The following is a 20,211-nucleotide window of genomic DNA, read 5'->3' on the forward strand; positions in this document are numbered from 1 at the left end:
GTAATACTGAATTATTTAAATAATAATAATCGTTCACTGAAAATAATTGAAGGAAATAAAGATTTCGGGGAGTCCGGACTCCTTGGACCCCCTCACTGGCTAGTTTAGTAGTGGAGTTTAGTCTCATATGCTGGCTGGGATGGTACTCAAAGAAAATGCGAAATGCAACATTCTTCTGCACAATCTTCAACTGAGTACGCTGTAACACGGTGACAGCAGATATCTGCTGTCCATCTGTGTCTGGAGAGACAAAACAACATCAAAACACAGCTTCACTTGGAGGAGCATCTACTCCTTCGCTCAAACTTGGTTTCCCAAGCAAGCCAGGTGCATAGCATAGGGGTGGTGCCTTTATGCCTTAGCAGCCAGTATATGTGACGGGAGGCATAGTTTTTGATAACGAGAACAATCCGTTTTGACTCTGAGGAGCTACTCAATTCAGATTACGGAGAAAACCCTCATCTAGTGAGCAAGAGGACCACTTGAGCACAACAGGTAAGGAAGATTTCCTTCTTGTGTACTAAAGTTTTAAACATAAAGACTGTATAGTTCATAATATAATCATATTTGTTACACAATGTAAGCACTATAAGCACAATACAAAAACACTTTCTCTTGTCAACTTTTTAAATTTTGTTGATGAAAAGGTACATTTGTTTCCTCAAAAGGGTTTTTTGTAGTGTTGATGTACTTTAAGATGTATACAATTACTTACATCTCAGAAATGTCCAGGCCCGTGCTGGCCCGGGGGGACTGGGGGACGTGTCCCCCCTGCGCCCTCGCCTTAAAGGTAAAACCGGCGGCCTCTTGAAACTAGACGAAAAAGCCAAAAACGAGAAAAGAGCTAAAAAGGAAAAGGAACAGGAGAGAAGAAGAAAAGGTAGTCGGAAGAGGTGGCCACGTGACATTTCTCAGCAATACAACATTGATTAAAATTGTTAAAATTCTTCGTGATGAAATTGTAAGTAATATATCAGCTCAAAGTGAAGGAAGCGGTAAACTTCTCCATTTTAATGGACACTACAATAGACATATCAGGAAATGATCAATGTTCAGACGTTGTTCGGTTCGTAAACGGAGGCCAAGTGCAGGAAAGACTGATAGCTTTACAATGTGTATCATCAACTAAAGCCGATGCTCTGATGGATTCTTTAGAAAATACATTGAAAAATGTCGGAATCCCAGTGGAAAATTGTATAGCTAATGCTTTTGATGGGGCGTCAAATATGAGTGGAGCCTATGCAGGCTTAACTGCGAAATTGTCGGAGAGAATTCCGAACCATATACACACTTGCTTTAAACCTAGTTCTTACTGATATAGCACAAATACTTCCTTCAACGATCACATTTTTTTTTTGCTCCAATAGGCACAAGTATTTTTAAAAAGGAATCATTAAAGAGACAACAGTTTTATTCAGCAGAAAATCCTGTTTTTTAAACTCGGCGCTATTGGTGCTATACGTTGGCGGAGTAAGTGTGATGCTACCACTAAGATATTTGGCAGGATTGATATTGGACAACAAGCACCCCACTTGACCCTTCCACATCAAGCCAAACATGTATTCCATGAACTGACCGTAGCGTTACAAAAGATTTCCTTGTCCCCTGAATTTTAACACTACAGTCAGGAGTAGTGCAACAGGACTTCTTAGTATGTTTCTAGAGTTTGAAACAACAGTTATTGCCTACCTCCAAACGAAGAATCTTGAACTTTGCTCAAGCCTGGAGGCTAATACAGTCAGCAGCTGAAAGACTGAAAGACCTGCGAAATTGGTTTTATGAAACTCTAGAAGCAGCACACACATTCGTTAGGAAATTCAATGAGAAGATCGAGGCGTCCTCAGAATTTGAGGATCTGAAAGATTTTGATGATGGAAACTACATACAAAAAAATCAAGGTCAAGGATAGTAAAAAAATGGCCGGTGAAAAATGTAGTGATGAAAGTGTTGCCTCTTCTCCTGAAGATACTTCTTTCAGGATAACTGTCTATAACTGTGTTGTAGACACTATAATACAAACGATGGAAACTCGTTTGAGTTAAAATGTTGTTTAAAATGTAACATGTAAGCCTTGCCGAATTGCTGACTGAGCGGGTCTACACATTTGCGCAGTGGCAGTGGGCGATTCTATAATGCAGTCGTGTTGGGGGGAGGGTAGGAAAGAGAGATGCTCCAAAAAATTAACAACTTAATTAGTTCAAGAGTGTTTGCAACTAACTACCATTTATTTTATTTTCCTTTTTCGAGGTATATACGTTCAAATTTATTGATTTCATTCTTTATTTTTTAAATTGATAATGCATAAAAATAAGCAATGTTCGTTCATTACAATTTGTAAGTGTCAAATAAGGTAAAAAAACGCAGATTTAAGTGGTTTATTAAATTTTTTGTACCTTTGATTTGTGTGCATTATTTGTAATATTTTTACAATGAACAGGTCTTTGCTAAAAGTGTAAATTTTCTTCGTTACTGCTTGAAGAAAAATGTGCTTCATGTAGCTTAAAAAACACGTTTTTAGGTGTTTATTTTTTCAACAATTCCCGGGGGGGGGAACCCCCGGACCCCCCGCCATCATGGGGGTATTCCATACCCCCGGTATCCCAGTTGGTTGGCGCCCTCACCACCCCTTTCCCCCGCCCTTTCGACGTACCCAGCATGGGCCTGGAAATGTCTTTTAATAGAAACTGAAATACTGTTATTTGCGGGTGTTCAACATTAAGATGTGCAACCTTTGTAAGACTGTCAGCAGGTAACAAACAGTATTACAGAGATAAAATATAGAAAAAATGAAATCTTATTTATAAATAGGTAAGTAAATGAATGTGAATTCACTATATGTAACAGATATTTTGCAATTACAGCAGATAGTTGACCAAAAGCCGTCTATACGAGATAACTTGTAAGCTTTTGCATCTATCCTAACAAGTTAATACTAAAAGTCAATTAGCAAGTTACTAATAGGCCAAAGCACCCAAGGGATGGTGTGTGGTGATAGAGTCGATCTGGTTATCAGTACAACACGCTATAACCACTGAATCATCCCAGTGGGAAAATCAGTGCACAATAGAGATGGATGAACGTTTGTGAGTCGATCATCGGATCAATGTTAATAGTCACTAACAGGTCATACTTACAAGCTAATATTCATTCTTTCAAAAAATAAGAAAGACATGAACATTCATCTTTTTGATAATACTTCACCGACATAACAATCAACTGTAGGATTTAAACTAGGTGCTCCAATATGCACCCACCTTAACTTTTAATGGTTGAGAATTTTCAAATGGCTTTTGTGAATATGTTATAAAATTACCTGAGTGAAGATTCTGATGAAACTACCCCACTCTCAAAATGGGAGGTTTGGGGGAACTCAAAAACTTCAAATGTGGGACCTCATAAAGAGGTACCTCAAATTAAAGGTCTTGATGTGACAAAGCCAACAAAGCAAAGGAAATTAATATCTAACCCCTTCTGCCAAAAATAAGTATAATTTACACAAATAGTTCTAGTTTCGATTGGACCCCATGTTTGGTATAGTCAGCTTTCAGACATGTAATTTTCACCATTCTTCTTTTGTGAATATGGATTATTACCTCCAGTTTATTTTCCTCTTAGTGTAGCGTCTGGAATCCGACGTTGTCAGACTCGATTCCTGGAATCTGGAGTCATATTGTCTGAAAATATCCAAAAAATGTTGGTGATGAGATGCTTAAAATGAACTATGGTGCTTAGTAATTCTAATCTTTCCCACATCAGAGACACCTAGAGTACAAAATAGAGTTCACAACAAATACATCATTCACATTGAATCAACCCTTCCCACCATATCTGCGTTATTATTCTTTTTCAGAACCTTCTAATGTGTGGAGTTGGGTGTACTGTTAAAAAATCTCTTATTTACTCCTACAAAAACTCTGTTTAGGAAGGGGATATCTTTTAACAGTATCCTCATTGTGTGATATCTCACTTAAAATCATAAGTCAGAAATGTAAATAATAGATATATCAATGTTAGCCAATAGAATAAAGAAACCGGAATTCATTGTTCATTGTTTTTGTTTGCTAAATAGTTGGTCTTCCTTCACATGACTGACTGTTGATTTTAAACTTATTTCATACCTCTTAAAGCTTGAAGAAAATTAAAGTGACTGAGGGTCAAATTCTTTCTTAAAAGAATGTTTTCCATCCATATCCTGTAAAATTAAGCTGTGTGCTTATTCAATTATGCTACTGTACTGTTAGGGAAGATAATTGTAGACAGCTGTTCCTATCCTATACCAACAAACACTGTGTATTGTTTTCCAATAAAAACTGTTGATTTTAATCTTCAACAACCAAAGAGCCTTCCTGAGTAAACTATTGTCAAAGGAAACTGGCTGGAAATACTGCATTTCACAATCACATTATGTACTATAATGTAAGCAGTCACTTTGTATAGTTTCCATGAGCAAAAATTTGTTTTTATTCATTTACAAGATGTTTATTAGATGATTTGTAGAAATTAAACAAATCTGTAATAGTTACAGATACAATAATACCCATTATTCAGTTCCTATACACTTACTCTTTTAAACTCATAAATTAATTAATTAAATTCTAGAACATTAATACTCCCCAAAGGGTAAAAATTAACCTAGATCCATATCCCCAAATTGTTTTTGCAGCATCAGTTTCGCTTTATTTTTGCAGCATCAACTTTCACATTGGTTTTGCGAATATACTTTATGCTTAATGTTGGCTTTACCAATTTATTTCAAAAACATCAGTGGGGTAACGTCTAGACCAACAGAGGATTATTAAGTTCTTCAAACCTTTTCTTATAGCGTTTCTTATCAGTTGTGATTTGTGAATGTATTGTTTTATGGAATTTGTCTGCTCTTGTGTCTTAATGGCTTGTTGTACTTTATCATACTAAAACCAGTCTCTATATCAGCTTGATGTTTTCTTCAGTAGCTGCCTTGAACAGCCAAGTCAAGTTTAACCTAATAACATGTGACTCTTGTCTAGTAATTTTATTTTAAAGGATATTTATCCATACTTATTGAGGGTAAGATTTTATATAAACTGCAGATTTTTCCCTAAAAATTTATGTTTTGAAATGTTTTTACTTCTTTTGTGGGCAACTTTGTAAAACAATTATTGTGCTAAATATTATTTAGTACCAGAGATCATGGAATTCATCAGCTCAAACCAAAATATAGTTAATGAGTTTATTTTATCTCATACTAGCCTTTATCCATGGTTTCACATGCAATATCATGGGCTTTGCTTGTGTATGAGCACTTCTGCTTCAAGTGAATTATATTTCCAATGCCAATGTCCAGTTTGCCTTGTTGCCACGATCAAGAAAATATATTGTCATTGTGCAGCATCAACTTCACATTGTTTTTGAAAATATCCTTTACACTTTACACTAGATTTTTTCCAATTCACTGAAAAATCTTCCCTTGGGTACTGTCCAAACTATTAGAGAATTATTGAGTCTTCAAACCTGTTAAAGCAGCATATTCCATCAGTTGTGATATGTGAATGTATTGTTTTATATACATACAGATATTGTTAAAGACATACACAGTTCTGATAAGCCTGATTCTTTCAAAAGACAGGTTTTATGAGAGTGATTTGTAGTAAAAGTTAGATAGCTACTTATCTTTGATATCTGCATACTTATATATGCAGATATCAAATATAAGTATAATATAAGAATATAGTTCTCTAATGTACAATTTTGTTCTCAGATATGAACACTATACAATACAGTATCAATGAAATGAATTTCATAATTCATTTCTGGAGATAAAAAATACTTTTTGTGATAGTATTAATTTTACATATTTCAGTAAAAAGACATTGGATTCATTCTAAAACCTAATTATTATCAGTAGTAAAGTTAAACTAAGCACAGATTATAGTAATGAAACACTTAGAAAAGTATATAATACTTGTTATTCTATTATATGATTGGTTTCACAAGCATCACAAGATGTGAAACAGGGAAACTAGAAATGCTTATATTTCTCTGTTTGCAATGAACTATATTTTATGTCAAACTTCCTCTAACAAGGAAGGAAAACTATAGCTAACATAGTTTTGATGTATAGCCTAAACCACATTGATATGTTGATGTAGTAAATCAAGAAGTTAATATCCAAGGGCGTATTTGACTGACCAGAACTGATCGGATAACATTACAGAAATGCCGTTCTTTGTCAAAAAATGGTCGGTAACAGTTTTAGGGCTAAGGAATTTGTAACTATGGCGTTTTTTCATTAAATTATGGTTATTGGTCATGTAAATTATCCAATGTACCATACATCCAAGACTCTGTGCTGTTGCAATGTCGGAGGATGCTAACCTGGAGTGTTTGTTGCCAGGAGTTGCAGAGGAGGTTGGACCAGACTCTGGGCAAGCCGGGCAGCTACCTGGCAGGTATCGATAGATCTGGCAACGTCAAGCCGATGACAATAGGGGCCCGCCTCTACAGGGTTGAACAGCAGGTATATGGTTGTAGGATACCATGTGTTACATAGAAATTTCTCCAATTAGAACTAATCATTAGTGTACTAAAGATTAAATATTTTTTGGTTCGATATATTTTATATTTAGACACTCTATGCCAGCTTCTTTCATAAACGAATAAAAATAGTTCCCCAAGTTGTAAATTATTATATAGAACAAATCATCTATACATATTCACTCTAAATAACAACACTAATGAATTATCTAAATGCTTTCGTTGTTGAAAGTATTTAGAACCATATATAATGTACATACATCAATACAGCTATTTCATTAATACGAGTACAAACCGCTCGTTATGGAATCTGGCAAGGTTTCATTTTAGGACCTTTATTCAGAATGTTTCACAATATCTTATGCAGTTAGTGTTTTATTTGCATTTTATTAGGTAATGCATATTTACTAAACTGTCTCTAATGTGTGTCAGAAGACAACAACATATTTACGATTCTAATTCTCATGGCTTGAATCTTATTTCAGCAGCAAAAGCCAGATAATCAATTATAAAATCTTTCTTTTTCAAACAGATATTAAACTACGTATGGTATTCTTTAGGACTGGATCTTTTAAGCCTATATCCTATACATATACAGTATATGATGGCTAATTATCAACTTGTATAGTAGGTATACCATGATTTTTCTCTCCAAATTGTGATTCAGATCACTAAAAGTACAAATATTTCAAGGAAGTAAACTACTAAATTTATCATTTTGACAATGAGCACCAACAATCATATCATAACTTGGAAAACAAGACAAAGACAACTATGTGACCTATGTAGTGAATTAAATTGTTCATTAATCTTCTTCAAGAGAAATGTATTAAATTATTTAAAAAAATACATATAAATACAAATAAATTCGTGTAAAACAAATTTTAAGTCTAAATGTTCCTCATATACAAAATGGACCAAGCTTACCATAAGGTTGATCATCTTAATTAATTATGATAATTGTCATAAAGTTGTATTTATATTATTCACACAAAAACAGTTTTGGAAAAATAATCTATTGGATTTTATTGATTATAAAACACACTTGTTTGTGTGTTCAGCCCATCTGAGATCAAAAATATCTATTGTAGTACCAAATAATTTTCATGGCATTTCTTTCATTATATTAGGAAAGTTACAAATGTAAATAACAATTTTAAAATATTGATGCTGTTATTTAGGACTGAACATTTTTTTTGTTGAAAAAAACATTTAATTGAGACCAATTTGAAGCAAGCATATTTTTTTATAATACAGTTACAAATCTTTATGTAAAACACTGCAAAAAGGCAAACTTAAGTTCAACAGTTTTAGGTGTAACACATGTTAAAAACCTAAACACTCTTGTGAAGTTATGTTTTATTTTTGTGAACACTCATTAAACAGGAGGATAATGTTACACATACTTAAGAGGAATTTAGTTTTGCACTAACCGCAATTGTCGAGATTCTAGGGTGTAAGGGTAGCTCGATAGGTCTAGTCTATTGCGGGACATGACTGTTAGAGTTGGTAGGGTTCCCTAAGTGTCAAAGGTTCTTGCTAGCCTAGACATAAGGGCGTGCCATCCCCTGTCTGCTTTGACTGGAGAAGCTGGTTCAGAGCTGGCTTCCTCTTCTTCCAAGGAAACATGACTGGGACTAATGCACTAAATTTTTTCCTCAGGGATCTCGACAGGAGGCAGCCCTTACCTTACCCATCCAGGATATCCTGTCATTCCGGAAGCAGTGTTAAGGTCCTTTTAGGACTAAGTGCAATGTCTAAGCTTCTTGTCCTAAAAGAATAAGAAAAAGTCATCTACCTAGTTTATTTATTTTTGCTTGTTTATTATCCGATATTTTAGCCCATAGTTATTTACTCTCACATGAAGTAATGTTTGTGGTGTTTGCAGCTGTCAATCATGGACAAGAAGCTGGATCAGCTGATGTATATAGCCAATGCACAGACGCACCATAGATTGTCGACTCCTGCGATGGAGGAACAGGTGTGAACATGTCCAGTCCATACCGCACCCAACATTGTATCATCACATACACTTGAGTGTACAATGCACACTTTTCAATCTCTTTCCGTTTTCTTTTTTAAATGTAGTTGTACTTTCATACAGATTAACCAACAAAATGTTAATGCCATGCCACATTTCCTCAAGTTTAAATCATGTTTTAAAGTTTAAATGAAAGGATTAAACTGAACATAAATTAAGCATTTTAATAAAAGGCTACATGTCTATAAAGTTCCAAATAAAAAAAATCCTTTTGCATAAAAAGAAACTAATTTTAACCATTTTAAAATGTTAGACCATTTGGTGTTTTTAATTACAAAATTATTATCTTTCAAAATTTTTTTGAGAAACTGATGTTTAGGTAGTACTGAAGTGACCACTGAAGAATATTATTTAGAAAGTGTAGTAGGCCTATTTAGTCAATAAAAAATTGTTTTCTGAACACTCTTCGGCTCTATCAGTGACTCTAAATGACCAGTTACGGTCACAATGTGGCCATCACCAAGTTCTATACAGGGTTATTCATGACTTCGTGACGTTGTTAAATAAAAATGCATACACAATACATATAATATAACAAAGTGACTGGTCTACTTCAACTAATTGTGAGCGTGTCTCATCTTTCCAATCTCTTGGTTTATTTGCTCACTTTTGTTATCACTTGAGTTTTATCCTCTGCTGTGCTGTCGCCATCTCTTTGAATCACTGTTCTGTTCTTATCATACTTTGTGAAGGTGTTGGAATTTGGTTGAGAACCGTATATTTCACTTTCTCATTACATTCATGTTCCGTTTTTGAGATCGAAGAATAAGGAATTCTTTAAGTGTATCGATAGATCTACTTTTAGGCACAACACAAGTCAAGAGTATTGATGTTTACATTAATACTATGGCACGTGTTGTATCATTTTGATCAATGAGATGATTCTAAAAGATTCTCTACCTGAATGAACCTGTTTGATCAATATAAAATGGGGGACAGACTGAATATTTAATTTAATTTATTACATATTTTTGTTGTACAGTTTGTTTGTACTTTTTTATTTTTGCCATATTATCTAAAAGATATGAACTTAATTTTCATGCCAAAAACATTCTGATACATCTGTGTTTCTTTTTAACAAATGCAATCAATTAATTTGACGGGTCGTTCATTATTATTATGTTTCCAAAATTTGTTTAGTTTTTAATATATCCATATACAGGAAGTTCATTAACAGACTGCCTTTTATAGTTCAAGACTTGACCTTTATATATTGTCTGTCTAGTACATTGATATGGAGGAGTAGAGTAGGGGGGGGTGTCTGAAGGGCATTTAAGATGAAAGGAGTTGATAATACACCTTATAAATAGTTGATATTACAAAACGACATCTACAAAATACAGTCCTTCTAGTGAAGCAACATTTTTTATTACACTATAAGATGTTCAGTCTAAATATTAGCTTATGAATTTTATTACCATAAAACTAATTATTCTAAACTGGGTTATCAATCACCAATATACAGAGACCATTCAAAGGGATTCTTTTGTACTAAATTCCATTGAACATTTGCCTTACAAAGTAATTCTTATTATTATTCCAAGACAATTTAATCCTGAATTTGAATTTTGGTGTAGCTTGAATCTGGTATTGTATTTCCTGGCAACAAGGGTGATAATTATATGGAACGTTCTTTTATATGTTACTATCAGTGATTTAAGGGTTTAAAAAATGTTGACCATAACTGCAGAAATTTTGAATTAGATACTTCAACCAAATTTCTTTTACAACCAGATGTCTTACCGTCATCTGCTTTGTAGCATGTATAAAGGCATGCTATCTATTACGCTGTGCTGAGATAACTAGCACATTTACTTTACCAAATTTATTGATCTCTTTGGAAAAACATTAAAATTAGGCTTCAGTTTAGTTTAGGAAAAATACATAATTTAAAATAATACAAGATGTTTTAAAAACAGCAATAATACTATTAGATTGCAATTAATACATTGTTTGATTTCTAAAGCTATAGTATTCATATTAACAATGAAAAGAAAGAAAAAGGTTTTCAAACAATAATTGGGTTAGGACTTTTCTGAGACATGTCTATACTTTTTAGCATATGTTTTTGTTATTAGAAATGTTGTCTTTTTAGTAAGCATATGGCTAAAGCAGTAAAAATATGAAAAAAGAGTTATGGTTAAGCTATCTTCCAGCTTGTTCATTATCTGTTCAGTAAGTTCAGCTGTGTCCATGGCTCTCGATCTTCCCCTATGGGAGTCATGTTGTTGACTTTTTGACACTTTTGCTACCCTGAAGGTCAGTTTGACTGATAGAAATCCTCTCTAAATGGATATGCTTATCTGACCTTCTATCTCTGGCCCATCTCTAATCATGATCAAAAAGTATGTTTTTTGACAGCACAATACTATTATAAAAAATTCAGTCCCAGAGTGATTATTCCGAAAATTGAACAATAGTGGGATGGGACACATTATTAGTGACAGACACAGCAGTTTGTTTTTAGGTCATTGAGACCACAATTTGGATGCAACGGGGTACATGATAGTCTGAGTTATTTATTTAAGTATGGGATCAAATTTAACAAACTACCAAGGCAGGCAAAAAATAAAAACGCAATAATAAAATGTATAGCAACGTGTACCCTATGCGGTGCACAACGCACTTTACAAAAGCCCGGTTTGTACCCAGTTGTGGAAGATCATGTGCACCCAATGGGGTACATGTCGTCGTGAACACGTAATGTAATGATAATTTTTTGTCAAATCTTATTTTTCTTAGCTTTACACTTAAACCAACCATCAGACAAATTAATAATTTTTAAATCAGTGTCAACTAACAATACACAGACACATAAAGTAATGACTTTCAGACTCTTATCTAGTTCTGTGATGATGGTAAACGTATTATTTATGTTTATAATGGTCGGTTTTGAGTTTATGAAGGTAGGAAAAATATGATCTGACGAAAAACGTATTGTTTATATTTTAACCCTTTTGATACCCTCTCATTGGGACCTCCACCAAAACTAAAATGGCTGACGATCGATTTCTGTCTTAGTGCTAATACAGCGCAAATGGCTCTTGGGTCCTTGTCTGGTTTACTTCTTATGACATTTATAAACCTTTCTCCATAAAGAATGTATTTAAATTACTACCCTTGTAAATAAAAAAATTTAAAGCAGCTCTTTACTCAGTACCCAAAATAAACTCAACACTAATGTGTAATACAGTTTTAAACTGAACTTAATTGTTTTTTCACAAACAAGTTGGTATTTCTGAAGTATTTTTGTCACCACATTATCAATGCACTAAGCACTCTCAAACAAAGAGGCAAGTACATCACGCTATAAATGTCTGCACCAACTTTTTTAAATTCGTAATGCTTATTATCACGGATTTATGCTTAAATTCTTTAGTCACAACTTGGCTACATGAAAAATTTTAATCTTTTCTTGTGTGTTTTTTTAGGTACTTGAGGACTTGTTTTAGGCCCAATGGCTGTGGCATCTGTTTATTAAATTAATGAATTTTGATGTAGTGAATAATTGTTTTAAAATGGATTATTGTTGGATTTTAAAATTTCAATTCTTTGTAAATATATATATCTGCATATGCACACATTGGAATTGATGAATTTGTTTTAAGAAGGCTGTAAATTTGAATGTTTAATTCATTTTTTCAGAACCTTAAGCTTTGTTATTAAATCTGAGATATTAAGCTTTAATCATAAATAAATATGAATGCTTGTTATTTGCTTAACTTTCTTACACAGTAATTGATAACAAAACTTTGTTGGTTAATCATTACGTATTATGACAAACATAAAATCAATTAGGGTTTTAGATTTTGTAGTTTTATTACATACAATGTTGGGCTGCTAAAATCCTTATTGAATTAGTTAGTTACCAGGAAAAGAAATCCATATTATAGTCATGTAAAACTTGAATTATGTTTGATTCGCAATTTTCTCAACTTTTAAATTCAACGTATAATCATGATTATGAATTGATGTGTTTAAATATTATTATTTGAGCATCAGAGTGAGGTTGTTTCTTAGCCCTGAAACAGTCTCTAACAATCAAACACGTTAAATATGTACAAATCAAGATCAATATGGATACCCATTTGTAAAATGTATAGTCGTGTAATAAAAATTATCTTTATGAATTATAATTTCTAAAGGGTTCCAAGATTATTTCTTGAATGTTTTAAAGTAGACATTCCATTAGTGCATATTGAAACATTCTTAGTCTGAGAAGATGATATAAATAACACTATTTATAGAAGCAAAGCTATTAATAATAATTATAGTTTCATATATGAACTTTGATGATATTGAGGATGTCTTTGTAACATGGGCAGTTGGGAATAAAGTGAGCTAAATTTTTCACAGATTATATGATCTGGGAGAAATTTCATCATTGTCATAAATCTATTCTTAAAATTCGCTAAAAGTTTTCCTCTTACATCTGGTTTTTAATGTTACTAATAATAAGTTGCCAATCAGAGTTTCCTTTTATGAGGCCTTTTTTATATAAACACAGTAAATAAAAATTAGTTTCTAATGTGCACGATGATTTATTTGTTTCCACATCGGGTTGTGGAATTTTGGTATGCAATAGCCAACATGCAGAGCCCACCGCTGACGAGGTGTTTAACAGTTCCGATTCAGCAATCCGTGTGCTACTTTAGAGTGTACTGTAATTGGTTATGATTGTGTTGAGTGAGTTTTGGTAAGAAGTTGAGTAGAACGAAACCACATGTATATAAAACTGCCCTTGTTACTTGGACACGGATTTATCACTGTATTTTAATTACTACTTTTAGCATGTAATATCATGATATTGTACCGTAGTGCATTTTTGATATTTCCTTAGGGTCCAACATATTTCACCATGCTTCGTAATTTATTGTATTACATTATCTTAAACGTATTTGAGAATTCTGATGAGCCGTACGGAATGAGCAGTGCGGTACCCCTGTAGTCCTTGTTATATACAGTATTTCACCAGAGAGTGACTTGGGTTTGGAGGTCATTAGAGTTCGGTTTTTCATGTAATAATGTAGAACGAAACAGTTATACCATGGAACCTAAACCACATAACTGTCAAAGTATTCATGACTTTCCAAAGTGTGGTTTGGATCCTGGATATGTGTGACCCTTTTTAGGTAAAATAACCTCTGTCATTCATTGGCTATCAGTTCTAGAATGTTTTCAAATTTGGGATGAATGATAAATTCTTGGGACAAGAAGAAGGTATAACACATTTTTTAATAAATTCATTTCTTAAAAATTATTATTCTGTTTGGTTCTACAAGTTTCTCAAAGATCAAATTATTGGCAGTCTTCACTTTTTAACCTGCTAGTGACAAATTAGTAAATACTTTTTTACAATAAGCAAAACTTTGATTTGACAGGGAGGCTGACCATGGTAGCTTGACTTGTTGCTAGCTCAGCCAATTCCACTCAGCAAACGTTGTCATACTTTAAAACTATCCCATGCCTTATAAACAGAAGAAACCAAGCGCATAGGCAATCCAGATGCCTCACTAAGGTTAATAACTACTGTAGGACCAATCAATAGAATTTGCTTGTGATGCACTGTACCCCACAAATGTCAGTTCCTGGTTGAGGTTATGAACAGTGTTCAGTGACCTTCGTATCATCTTTTCCCTGGTTGAAAGTGTTGTGAGAAAAGAAGTAGAGAAAGAAATAAAGAATAACGTCTTAATCTGACACAATGTGTGTGTTTTTAAAATGGAACTGACGTTTCAAGACGATCTTGAAGAATGGAACTTGTTATCAAATACGTCCCTCTCTTCTGAAAGTGGCCTAATTGTAAGTAACCTGTCATTTTTCCATTTATTATAAAAATAATAACTTTATTATGTCATGATTTTTGAATTGACACAGACAGCACTTTAGAAATGTGTGTGTTATTTACTAAAAACAAAACTATATCAAGTTGTATAACTTTAGAAAATATGAAACAGTAGTGTTTATAGGTTATAAACACAAATCATCAATATTTTACATCTTGGATAATTGTACTGATCAGTATGTTTATACATGTTTTTAAGTATTTCCAAGTGGGTAAGACAACCCAGGGATCATGAATTCTTGACAATATCAGTCAAAACGTTCAGATAAAAGTCAGTTTTCATCCCCTGTTACCTCCCTTGCATGGGCGTATATAAGGAGGGCTCTAGGGCCAAAGGCCTCTCTGAAATTTTTAAAAGACATAAAAATTGCACCCAGTACATTATTTTAATCTAGAACACATTGAAAAGGTATTCTAACTCAAAAATTATCTTGGGTAATATTTTTTTCCGAGCCCCTGTTTTTGAAAGGTATTTTATATCATTCCCCTCAGGAATAATTTTCTTTGTACGTCACTTCGTACCAGAAATTGCACAGTTCAATGAAAGTAAAGAACGATAATCCCCCCCCCCTTTAGACTAAATTGACTCTTAAAAGTAATATTTTTATGTCAAATTTTTATGAAAATTTCTTGCAACACATGTACAAGTATATTGCAATATTATTTTATTTTAATTCAATGACATACAAGGTTCTAGGTGTTCACCCTTTAGTGCCAACATCCAATTGATTACATTAGTACCAGCATTGTTATTTCAATGCCAAGTACCAAAAACCCCTGTTAGTGACAAAAAAAACTAATGTTGATTTTTAAATAATATTCTTTTTACAAAAGATTTGTGGTTTTTATTACCAGGCTGAAAATAATAACCATTACACATAAATTCCTTAGAGTAAACTGTGTGTAGCTCTTGCATAGCCAAGAAGTTCTGGATAAAAATATCAGGTAATTTGTAATTTATAGTAAAATGGTTTGCAATACATTTACTTGTGATCAAAACTGAATATGGTGTAACCTGTTTACTCAAAACCATGTATACAGTAATTTCATGTTCACATAGGTAAAATACTTTTTTTTTAAATTTTATTGGTTTTTGAATGAAAATAAACAAAGTTATTTTTTCTTTGTTTCCACAGTAAAAATTAAAAGAGAAGTTTAAAATATTTTTGTAAGAATAATTAATATAGTTTGTTGTTTTTTTACTGTAGTAAAAATTGTTGGTAGACAAACAAAACAAAAAATAATAAAATATTGTAAAAGGTAAAACAGATACAGGCAATTGCACACTCTCCAAAGGAGCTGACACTTTTGAGCAGTGAACTGAAAAAAGGGTGTGGTACTAAAAGGGTTAAGAAGATAGCCAACGAAACTACTCGTAAGAAATCAGTGTATAAACTCAAATAACCTCCAAGTCCAGCATTCAACGGAGAGCCGTGTTTTAGATTGGCATTAGAATTAAGATGCACTTCCCGAAGATTGTAGTGAAGAATGTTTTTAAATGGACGAAAGCTGCTTCTCTTTCCAACGGCCTATTCTGACGGCAAATGGGAATTCTCAAACAGAATACTTTGGTGCCTATTCTATATCTGCTGTGCAGAAACTCTACTGTTGTAAATAGTATTTATTAATAATATTGATAATAATAAAGATAATAATTTTGTCAACTTAATTATGATAATTTTAGCACACAATATGTGAAAACTCTTTGAAAACTGCTTTCAGCCTTGTTGAACAAATTTTGTATTCTCTATAAGGAGTGATTTAGCAACGGATTAAGTTCAGAGATTAATCATTGCATAACAAACCAATAAAGTAGGTTCCGTAAACGTTATCCTCTATATTAATAATGTGAGGTAATTATTTCAGAATATTTTCATCTCCCAATATTTTTCAATGTTCCTGTATACCACAAATAAAATATCTGAATAATTACATAAAAATAACATATTTGATATCTTATGCAGCAATAATACAGTACAGGCTTTACTATTACATTGGTAATTGTAGCCTGTATTAAATGAATTTAATTTGTAATTGTCACCAATTTGTTCCATTTTGTTAACATTGAAAATAAAGAAAACCCATACGTTAATTAAATTAATTAATACTCTTAAGAGGCAGCAAGATCGATATCAGATCTACCTTATATTATATTTATAATCAACAGAAATAAGAGTTTTACCTGTGACTTTTAGTGTTTTCAATCACAAATCTTTTTGGTCATTATTGTATATATCATGATTATTTACCAAATATAACCGAATCCAGAAAGTTGAGCATGGCTGCTGCTTGGATGGGCGACCGCTGAGTGATCCTGTCCTTGCAAGCAACCCAACTGTTCAGGCGTTGGTTGTGGTTCAGAAGTCACCTTCAAATTATTGTTCCCCATATTAAATATTACAGAGGGATTCATAGCCCTAACTCGTCTAGTAAAATAAGATATTCTTTACTTTTTTTTTTAATTTACTCTATTTTATTTGGTTATTGAGATCCCTAAAATAATCATTCCTTAAAAAACATTTCTGTGTTTGCAAATGTTTTATGTGGAGTTTATAATTTATAAAAATTATGGCAATCTTATAGGGGAAATACAATGCGTTTGTCTTAATAGTCAAAGTAATATGGTTAAAACGAGCTACTCTTTAGATATTAGACATAACTCTTAATTGTGCCGAATGAATTGTGAATTTCCTCTCATCACAAAGAGAGGCTTAAACACAGTTAAGTTAAAACAAATATAAAACTTTTACTGAGACCATTATACATTTTTCAAATTGCAGTAATGGCTTAATTGAAGTAAATATAAAAATCACCTTATTAATATGGCTTAAAACATTTTCATTTTATTAATTTATTAATATATATTAAGTACGGTATTAATTTATCTGTGAATAAATCATTACAATCTAATCTATGATTGATATTAGTAGTATTATGTGCAGTTACGAAACAAAATTACAGTTTTAACAAATTTTCAGTCTCGAAATAAGTCCAGTTTTAACGTCCTGCACTAAACATACATTTAAACGTACTAAATGTACGTAATAATGGTACACAACATTTGGGATTCCTCAAAAATCTTAATTAAAATTTAAATTAATAAAAAGTGAAAACAAACAATATTGCAGAATTAATTTTAAATAATTTGAGTATATTGCATGTGTTTGTGATTCCAATTGAATATTCACAACTAATATAAATCTAATTTAAATTTTACCTAAAATATGTCTATTTTAAAATTATTTTAAACCTGGAAACCATTTTGTTATGGAACTAAACGAAAGCCTACGTAGATATTATAAAATGTACATCTTGTGTACTCGAAGAAATAATGCACTTAGTTTTAAACATTTGACTAATGAGATACTCGTTTCTGTCGATTTGTTACAATACTTTGGCTGCCCACTTAAACACTACCAGTTATGCTGTTTCACTGGACTGTGATAAAAATGGTACAAAATGTAGAGTTCAATGGCAAAGCAGTTTCCAAAGTGTTGAAATCTCACAGCAGCAGTGTTGGGGAGGGAGCAATATGACATATCTTGCACAACATAGTTGTAAGTCCTATGCCTCACTCGCTTGCTCCTAGTGTACGAGTAGAACATAGAATAAACTACCGCTTTGTGACTATTGTATAGCCCAGGATAAAGTAGCAGTATTCCATTTAGACTAGCACCTTCTTAAACAGAAACTGGTTTGTTTTGAAATTTACTCTGGTTTCTCTGTTATAGCTGATTTGATGTAAATGGAGTCAGGGATGAATTGTGTGTAGACCTAAGGGATGTGTGAAACTCGCCGAAATAGACCAAATCTTTTAATCACAGATGTCAACGCTATGGGACCATAAATCATTGACTCGCTGAAGATATTGCTACTTTAGTCCTTTAGTTGTGAGGAAAGTGGATACTGTGTAACCGTTCAAGCGTATAATTTTGGCTGTTGGTTCGATGGGGAAGCTTGTGCACATTTTTATGATGTCCTCCGTGGTTGTCATACTGGAAACGCTTCTGCTAACTGATAACAGAAAAAACGCTATTATTAGATAAACTATTTAATGTCTTTCGTCTTGCATGTAAAGCACAGATTACACCAGTCTTGGATCAAACATTTGTAGGATTGAAATCTGCATTGCTGAGCGATCCTGTCCTTGCAAGCGGCCATTGGTGGTGGTTCGGAAGTCACCTTCAAGCCGTTGGTCCCCAGGTAGTGTTAGAGAGGGCTACTTAGCCCTAACTTCGCCTGGTAAAATTAGACATCTTCACTTAACTTTTATTGCAGTCACTCTCATGACAGAGTTTCCAGAAGATTTTTTGCTTCTCCTCTTAATTATGTCCCAGAATCCAAAATAGTATACTCAGGAATAACAGTCACTTGAAATTTGTTTGATATTTTTAAAAACGTGTCATTTTATGTTTATGTTGTGATACAGTTGAGACAGGAGTTTCGCACAAATGCGAATGGCCTTGAAAATTTGTATTGGTCGAGTGGCTAAAGCAATCATGCAAACTATGAGCAAATAATGGTTCTATACAATGTTTAGTTCAAATGTATTAAAAGTTACAGCTATTATCATGTTCACAAGCATGTACAGGGTGCGGCAAAATAACCTCCCTATTTTTAAATGCTAATAAAAACCACAGTTTTTTCCAAAAAACAAATTTATTCATTTTAACTTACTCTATGACATGGGAAGTTTTTTACACTTTCTTTTAAAAAGAATATCAGATAAGTGGTGGCCGTGGTTATCAATAAATTGTTTGCAAGCGAATTCTGAAACTGTCGTGGACTCTCTCAAGCATGGCTTGAGATATGCGCAGAACTTCCTCCCGTATAGCTTGCTTCAGATCTTGCAGGTTTCTGGGGCGTTGTTTGAACACCTCGGTCTTTAAGTAACCCCACAGAAAAAAGTCACATGGGGTTAAATCGGGTGATCGCGCTGGCCACAATGTCCCCCTCCCCTCAGGAAAACAACTGGCCAGGAAACACTTGCCTCAAAATGTTCATTGCTATTCGGACAGTAGACTATGTGCTGTGGCACCGTCCTACTGGAACCACACATTCTCGAAAGCCCTCTGTGGTAGGACAGGTTCAAAAAATCCTGCTAGCATGTTGGCATACAACATTGTTCAAAAAAATGAGGGCCAATGATTCCACATCGTGATAACGCGCACCAAACAGTCACAAGTTCACTATGAAGAGGCCTCTCATGGATTTCCTTCGGGTTTTTTTCACTCCATTAGCAAAAATTCTGTTTATTCACACTTCCAGACAGATGGAAATGCGCTTCGTCACTGAAAAAAAACAACAGCGTCTGGTGGGAGACTTTCCAAGATTATTTGACACGCTTCCATACGACTCTGCCAATCACGTTGAGACAGCTCTTGGACAACAACCATCTTGTAAGGATGGAAATGAAGATCAATGTGTAGAATTCGACGAACACTTCGGTCGGACATTCGAAGCGCGGCTGCATGTTTGTGAGGTGATCGTTGAGGAGACTGCAAAACTGATTGCCTAACCGCATTAATGTTTTCTGGTGTACGAGCACTACGAGGTCTTCCACCTCATTTTTCACAACAGAACCAGTTTCTCTGAAGTTTTTCACCCACAGCACAATAGACTTGCGGTCCGGTACTGAATCACGAGGAGGAATTTGAAACTGTGTTCGGAATTCGCGTTGAGCCATGATAACTGATTCATTCCTACGAATGAATGCTTCGACCGCAAAAGCTCTCTGTGCACTCGTCCACACCATGATGGCGACTGACGACTGGTGCCTACGGGCGGAGCGTCACTTAAACTTCCTCCTCTC

At 33.7% G+C, this 20,211-nt stretch overlaps 1 protein-coding gene across 1 annotated transcript in view; it reads left to right on the forward strand.

The window, feature by feature from the left end:
- LOC124361899 (potassium voltage-gated channel subfamily KQT member 1) overlaps positions 1-19,511 on the forward strand; it is a 402,353-nt gene extending 382,842 nt beyond the window's left edge. Inside the window, exons 12-14 of the mRNA XM_046815954.1 lie at positions 6,374-6,496; positions 8,402-8,494; positions 18,131-19,511. Coding sequence (XP_046671910.1) covers positions 6,374-6,496; positions 8,402-8,494; positions 18,131-18,139 — 225 coding nt within the window. The 3' untranslated portion in view covers positions 18,140-19,511. The remainder of the gene's footprint in view (positions 1-6,373; positions 6,497-8,401; positions 8,495-18,130) is intronic.
- Positions 19,512-20,211: the final 700 nt, after the last annotated feature.

Source organism: Homalodisca vitripennis, chromosome 5 (assembly GCF_021130785.1).
Source record: "Homalodisca vitripennis isolate AUS2020 chromosome 5, UT_GWSS_2.1, whole genome shotgun sequence".
Classification (NCBI taxonomy): Eukaryota; Metazoa; Arthropoda; class Insecta; order Hemiptera; family Cicadellidae; genus Homalodisca; species Homalodisca vitripennis.